The sequence below is a fragment of the Haliotis rufescens genome, unplaced genomic scaffold, assembly GCF_023055435.1.
Source record: "Haliotis rufescens isolate VD_foot unplaced genomic scaffold, xgHalRufe1.0.p SCAF_8, whole genome shotgun sequence".
NCBI classification, from domain to species: domain Eukaryota; kingdom Metazoa; phylum Mollusca; class Gastropoda; order Lepetellida; family Haliotidae; genus Haliotis; species Haliotis rufescens.
The window spans coordinates 20,742,243-20,749,967 of record NW_025964372.1 but is presented as its reverse complement, the minus strand read 5'-3'; the positions used below and the strand labels follow the sequence as shown (position 1 = coordinate 20,749,967).

Sequence of the window (7,725 nt, the reverse complement as noted above, 5' to 3'; positions counted from 1 at the left end):
GATTCTCCTGTTTGCAGTCGGCCGATGGCGTTGTTGCGGTGGTCTTCCGTCAGTTGTTTTCGCTGTTCATTTGCTGTGAGATTGTGATGGCAAGCACATGAAAACCTAACGGGTTTTTTGTCTAACAATGTTGCACGTGCATGTCAAGGTGATGTGTTTCGGCGCCAGGCTCTCGCATAGTAGGGGCCGCCTTGAGGAAAGCGTCCGCCCGGAGAGCGAAAGCTCCCAGTTTCGATCCCCGGCCGTGTCCTACCAAAAGACGTCAGTATATGGTACTTGTGGTAAGACTTCCGCCCCCCTTCCGCTGGAATGATTATTTGTTCCTGTTCAGGAATATATTAGAATGTTCCGAAGTTACTTGAAAGTGTGGCGGCAGGTAGTGAGTATCTGTTAAAGAAGCTAACTTATTCTGTTTTTGGGGGACGTTTTCGGACGTTTCTATGGGGGGGGGGGGGGGGGGGGGCATTTGTGTCAAAACATATCAACTGAAACCAATTATAGTCACATGTTACGAATACAGTATTCAGTGTTTCTTTTATTATATGCACATGAATAATGAAACCCAGATACGATTTGTAAGTGTGACCATCTTGTCCATGTCTTTCTGTTCACAATCAATACTAGATTATATAATATACATTTCAAGACAGCTTTCACCAAGTGGTCAGTAGTCACTTTTCTTTGTACCATCAGTTATTTTTGCGAACCTATGCACTAGTAAGTTGCCTTCATCATCGTAAGAGGTCCGGCTCGCGGACTTGGTTGATGCATGTCATCGTATTCAAATTGCGTGGATCGATGTTAATGATGTCAATCACTTGCTTGTCTGGTCCAGACTCGATTATTTACATTCCACCAACATATAGCTCGAATATTGCTGAGTGCGGCCAGGTGTAGTGGAATTGTAGTTTACATTGTTTTAACATATCACCTTTTTGTGTTTTCTGTCGTACTCTGTCGGTGATCCTTCGAATCATTTTATTGGTTGACACTGGTCTAAACTTGACCAGTGGTTAATAGTGTGAGCACACATTGCAACTCCCAATCACCGTAGCGCTGGGTTACCGGGGATTGATTCTGCCCCGGAATCCCGTCTTCCAGGACATGATCGCAACGCACCTTGTGTTGCATCGTGCTGTGCTGTGTTTGCTTCTTTTGACATTGGTGTCAGAAATCAAGGGGGTGAAGACTACAAGCGTGTGTGGGAATCAAACCCATTACTTCAGCGTGACGGGCAAACACATAAACCGCTCTGCTACCCCACATCCCCAAATAAAGACAAGAGTCATTCCATCATAATGAAAAGTGGTTGAGTATGTATTGGTTGGATAGTTCATTTAATGAGATAAGATTGATAACATTTTCGAAAACACAATTGCACCAAGAATCAGTTAAATCTGTGCTACAACAAACTCCTCACAGATGTGTCCACGGCTACTACCCACACAGAAACCAAGAATAAAGTAACAAATGGTAGAATCGGACAAAGATATACAAATGGAATAAATAGGCGTGATACATATTTCAACAAGTCCTCCTACACTAATAAATATAGATGCATTATCACATACTCCACTGCTCGATCCAGGAGTCAACATACAAAATCTACTACTCGATCCAGCAGTCAATATACAATATATACACCACGGATGTATCTTCCTCACCCTATTATGTACACTCACTCTCCACGCACTCCTTACTCATTCGGGCGCTAGTCTAGCATAGCATGCATTTACTCAATCAGTCACCATGGGTCGATATCAGGAATCATTGACTGACATATTGTGAAAACGTAACCAACGACATTACGATTTAAACAGTTCTTGAAATATACTACTAAAAAAATGTTATGGACCAACAGATTCTTCAATATTACTACAGTTAATCTTTCATGCAATTAATATGAAAGAATAGGATGGCCCTAACTTCTTTCAGTAGTACGGGAACATTTCGACTCAAGTCATGATCACGTGTATGTGCACACGTGATCAATCCAGGTGCATGTGTACTGGCCCAACAACGTGAAGTTTTGATCACATCATGAACATTGCGAGTCGCGTTCTGACGTTGGTCTAGGACAGCAGAACATGTCACAGACACACACCGATCCTCATCTCTCGTCCATCTCTTCCTGTCACCACTCGGTCTAGATGCGCCGTCTTCTATTAACATCCAATGCTTACATCATCTCATGTGTATTGCTCACTGTTGTTTTTCCTGTATGCATCATTGATTATCCAGTGAATCACATATCCATTCAATCAGGACACAAACATTGGAACCATCAGCTAAAGTCTCGTTTAAGTAGAGACCATATAACGGTTCATGGTTTTGAGTGAGTGAGTTGGGTTTAACGCGGCTTTCAACAGTATTCCAGTTATATCACGGCGTGTCAGCTTAATATGGGAGGAAAGCCCGAATTGATGCGGGTCTCACACGTTTACCCATTCGGTGAAACCCACGAGCACTGGTATGGTGCTGACAAACCTACAAACATAATCGTGGCGAACCGGGATTTGAACCCACAATCATAGGTTTCTGGCTTGCCCAAGGGACGCAACTCTGCACAGTGAATCGCGGCGCCTTAGACGACTGTGCCACCCTGCCCCCTCATGGTTTTGAAACTGACGTCACAATCTACCCTGTCTTATCGGTAACTTAACACACGTTTTCTCTCGCTCATGAGTGTAATCTGATTGGGCGGCTATTATTAGAGTGGCACATTTCCAATCTGGACTCAAAACAAAGGTATGGTGGCGAATGGCACCAGGGTACTTATCCAAATAGAATGGAGATATTACTCACTAGATTATCAAGGATGTGGTCTGCAACTCCAACAGTCTTTAATGCATTTATTCTTTCAAAAAACATATAACAAGTATTTGAATGCATCTTCCTGTGTATTGTTCTGGCTTTTGACGCCACATCAGAGTCAGGATTGAAACACATACTAAGCATTCTCATCACGTGTCGCGTTTTAAATACATGAAAATAGGATCTGAATACTTCTCACAACACTGTACAATTGTTTCAATATACACACTTAACCATTTACAATCACACGATATACATAACATACCATGTACAATCATACATAATATATCACTACAGGGATATTTAACACCTTTCACCAACACTGTCGTGAGGTATGTACACATAGAAAGGTGAGGTCTAACTACTATCCAATGGCACAAAAACATCAAACTCATCATTCTCCAGTCATCCTCGTCTTCCACATAGCTCCAGTCAAGCCGCGAGCAAGGACACACAGTTATAAATCAATACAAAATAGGTGTCCTTAGTATTCCCTTTAAACAATAATTCAGTGAATCATCTAATGCACAGACATTAATAAATTCATACGATTGTCCACTGGTTACCATGCAAAACATGTAGATCTCTAGTTTAAATGCAGCCAAACTGGAATAGAAATTCTCAAAATACATTCAACTCGGTCTGACTTATCCCGAAGGCACATCGACATCTAATTAGACCCTTTTACTTATCTGAATACAGTCAGCACACACTATGTAAGAAGTTAATGTCTACGAAAATGTAAACGTCTTTGCTTCTTAACCTTGCTTCCAAATGTTATCAAGAATTGCAGCTGTCATAGCTGAATATTGAAGCAAAAATGACTCATCTTCACGATCCATTTCAAATCTAAATCTTGGTCACACTAATTCCTGTTTTCCATCAGATACATCACCTTCTAAAGACAAATAAATACTATTCTTTGCTTTCTTGAAACAGTAATTACACAGCACAAAGACCCAAAAAGCATTTCCCCACAAGATAAATACAGATTCTAAAACCAAACAAAAACAATGGCAGAACAATTTTCAACATTAATGCCCCTGAAATGTTTCTGTTAATTTGGTGAAAATTCCTATATTTAGTCATCATGGGGTGAACAAGTGGCCCACAGCTACACTCAAGACAACACAGAGGGTCATATCACTTTCATACTTTCACACAGAGTATCCTCAGAGTCATTCCTCCACAGTGAAACTAGTTCTCTACATATCCCCAGACAATATCAGCAGAGATCACCATGACAACAAGGGCACAAACATGTCTGCAGAACATTTTCAAGATTCAACTGCAACAGAAGGGCTGGTAACTTTTAAAATATACATAGCACATGGGTAATGCTATGATGTGGTGCCCCCCTTACACACAAGAAAGTTAGCACTGTGATCTCACAGATGATTGCCCTGTTACACAGACATCATGTAACCAGTGTGTGAATAGCTTCCTGAAGACCAGCTAGCTTCTTCCTCTGCCTGTTGCCAGCAGCATAAGCCTTCACCTCACACCTACAAAGCTTTTGGGAAAGCAGGGGGCATGTCTTGACTAAGCATTTTGTCTAATGTATAAATGTTAAGTATGCTTCAAATAAGCGGGTGGCGTCTGGGCACCCTGCAGTATGAATAAGTGAAGTCAGTAGTTGATGGTTAAGGGTTTGTGGCTGCTCTGATGAGATGGCAACAATTTGGACAAGCTTTCCATTTGGCTCATAGGAAACTATTTCACACACTGTATGTGACGCTGCCTATCAGGAGATTCTGGAACATGTGGTTGTTTGCTGAGACAGCTGTCGTGGATTCTTCTGCAACAACGACGTCCTTGGAATCTGCAGCAGTCGACTAGATACAGGTCCGAAGGTGTCAGTTATCACGATGGGACTAATTAATACGAGTCCGAGATCAGTTCTTTTTGGATGAAGTATAACATGTATGAGACTTACCCTCAGTGTCATTATATTTGCTGTAGTCTGGGTCACATGGTGAGAACATGAGGTGGGCAGGGCACATGGAGATAGAATATGAAGGGGAACAATAAGATACCTTCACCAGGAAGTGACATGAAACTAGGAGTGACCTGCAACAGGAATTGACCTAACACAGGAAGTGTCCTGTTACAGGAATTGACCTGCAATAGGAGTTGATCTGAAACAGGAAGTGACCTGCAACAGGAGCTGATCTGAAACAGGAAGTGACCTGATACAGGAAGTGACCTGATACAGGAAGTGGTCAGGAACATCCACATCTCCCTTCTGTCCATTTTTTGGCGAGAGTGAACTAATACAGCTATGGTTATTTGTATGACACATAGAGGAACAGGATGGTGTTGTAATCTAGCTATTGATTGAAACCAGGCAGTCTGGAGTCCATTTTGCAGGAATATACAACTCATATCCCACTGATCTCTGCAAACTGGCTGAATCACTCACTCCATACCTTTACATTCAAAGGTACAGTCTTTGGGTATTGTTTAAGTGTTTTCGGCACCGATGTTTTAACAAAGTTTAATGGTTTGGGGGTGTTTAAGTGTGTCCATATTGGAGTTCTATGTCTTCTTGGGGTACTGTCTCCGCTGTCCGTACCGAGGTCGGTTGGTGGCAGCAGCGGGCTGTTGAACCTGGGGTTGGGCACCCTGAAACTGGGCAGGGTTGAACAGGATCGGGTTGGTGGTGGCGCCCGCGGCAGAGTCCGGCTGAAACATACAGACAGGCATTACATAAACATTACAAACATAACAAACACAGGTGTAGCACTTGCCTGCCTCCACACCTACATAGGGATGCCCACTAAGTGTAGAACGAAGTAAGAAACAGGGAGGGAGACAGTGACAGGCATAATATGAATAACACATACGTAGGAGCAATACTCATCCAATTGAGCAACACCAACACTGGGGTTGCCCAGTCAGTGTTGAAGAAGGGATTATGTTGACAGGCATCAGACAAATAACAGCCCAGCAGTTGGAGACACTGTGAAACTCTCATCACTGTAGCTCTACACAGGTCAGTGAATCACTGCTGAAGAAATCTATTGAACCCAATATTGAAACTTTATATATCAAGATTAACAAGGCCTCTCTCATACCATCAATGCAATCATGAAGACACTGCTGGGTTTTGTCACTTGGTGAATCTTGACACTGATCACAGACCAGGAATCAGTGATCACCGGAGACTTGAGACCTTTCAAGCAACCATCACCTAGGTGTACAATGCATGGAGAAGCATCTAGGTTTCTTCTCCCATTGGATGTAATGGATAATCCTCTCTTGCCTGAGCTTTGCACAAACACCAGGATGTGAGACAAGTGGACTACATTACTGCATAAAAGCAAACATTAAAATCTTCATGTTTTACACCTGAATACAGAAAATATGATACTGAAACTGATGAGGGAAATGATAGTGATGATGATTATGATGTCGGTGTAGGTGAAGATGACAATAATGTAGCTGCCAATGAGTGTGCTGTCGAAGCATGCATCTACTGCAGCTCCACTACTTTGTGTGTCCACTACCGTGCTGACACACTACCATGCTGACACACTACCATGCTGCCACACTGCCTTGCTACATGCTCTGCCTACAACCATGTGTCCATGAAATACCACACTGTTACTCTGTGCCTATTGTTACTATAGAGAAAGCATGTCAGTGAATGGGTTGCATGCCACTGTCAACCAATGTGAACCCTGCAAAGTTTAGGAGCACACAAACTAGTTTTAAAGATAGAATTGAACATAGAGAACATGAAGAACAGGGTTCAATTTAAGGAACTTGATATTACTTGCAACAGGTGCATGTTGACAAGAAAACCTAATTGCACCGGACAAAACCAGGTTGCATAATGTTATCACAATCGAAAACTAGTCTAAATACTGTAAATCGTGAAAGTAACGCGAGCGTGAATTAGATCCGAAAAAAAATGCGAGTGGTCTTGGCTCGCATTTTTAAACATCGCATTTATATCAACAATAACACATTTTGGATAGCAAAAATACCAACTTAGACATACGCTGATGTATTCCACACCACTGTTTATTGAGCAGCACTTGTATATAAAGTATATAAACAATGTCATTCAAACACTAATTACGTCCTGTGAATTGTTACTGCTGGGGTTCTACTCACTTATGTCATCACTGATCACACCTACAAGTCCAGACAGACGCCACCCCTTGTTCTTTGCGACTGCGTCAAAGGCCGACACGAGCCAGCGCGCATGTATTGTTTTTGCAGAAGTACTTTACTCAGCGCTAATAAGCGGTGCTATTTGGTGTGTGATTGGATTAATGCAAGGTTGGATTAAGGTGAGGATTCTAAACCTGACTGAGGACATCTTTAGATAGAAATCTACTGGTGCTTGAGAGGAGGGGGTGTCGCATTCATATTGAGTCGCATTTTTGGCTAGGGTTCAGTGGTCTCTTTCTTTTGAAGATGCATAAATTTCACGATTTACAGTACATAAAATCTCGGATCTCTGGCAACTGTATCACAATTTTACATAAAATAATGATGTTTTGCTGTAAAATGTAAAAGAACATGTGTTTGATGATCCACGGTTTGATGACAAGCCCAAGAAAGCCTGACAAATTACACAAAACACAGGGGTTAGTGGTGTAGCATGGTACATTTAAAGGTATTGAGTGATTTAAAAAAAAGTTGTTGGGTTGAAAAGTAAGGGTAAGTCAGACACAAATTTGAATTTGTTTTACATGTACTTGTTGCATGTAGACCCAAATACTAGCTTGCACTATTCAATAAGAGTTTGAACTGGTGCATGTTTTAAATAGCTAAATCAAACCCTGTCGAACATTCGTCACGAACATTGGCGTCATTCAGCTGATCAGTTATCAAAGAACTGGCCATACTTAGCAACCATTTTCACCAACCAATCTCCATTTCAGAATAATAGAACAT

The 7,725-nt window shown here is 41.7% G+C and overlaps 1 protein-coding gene across 8 annotated transcripts in view; it reads right to left on the bottom strand.

Annotated features, from left to right (window-relative positions):
* Window positions 1-2,839: 2,839 nt before the first annotated feature.
* The window catches only part of LOC124114146, a 52,635-nt gene continuing 47,749 nt past the window's right edge, over window positions 2,840-7,725 (bottom strand). For 7 of the 8 annotated variants that reach the window (XM_048389503.1, XM_048389500.1, XM_048389502.1 and 4 more), the window contains one exon: window positions 2,840-5,499. In XM_048389503.1, the coding sequence (XP_048245460.1) occupies window positions 5,353-5,499 (147 nt within the window). In that variant the 3' untranslated portion in view covers window positions 2,840-5,352. The other variant, XM_048389507.1, reaches the window with a different exon arrangement.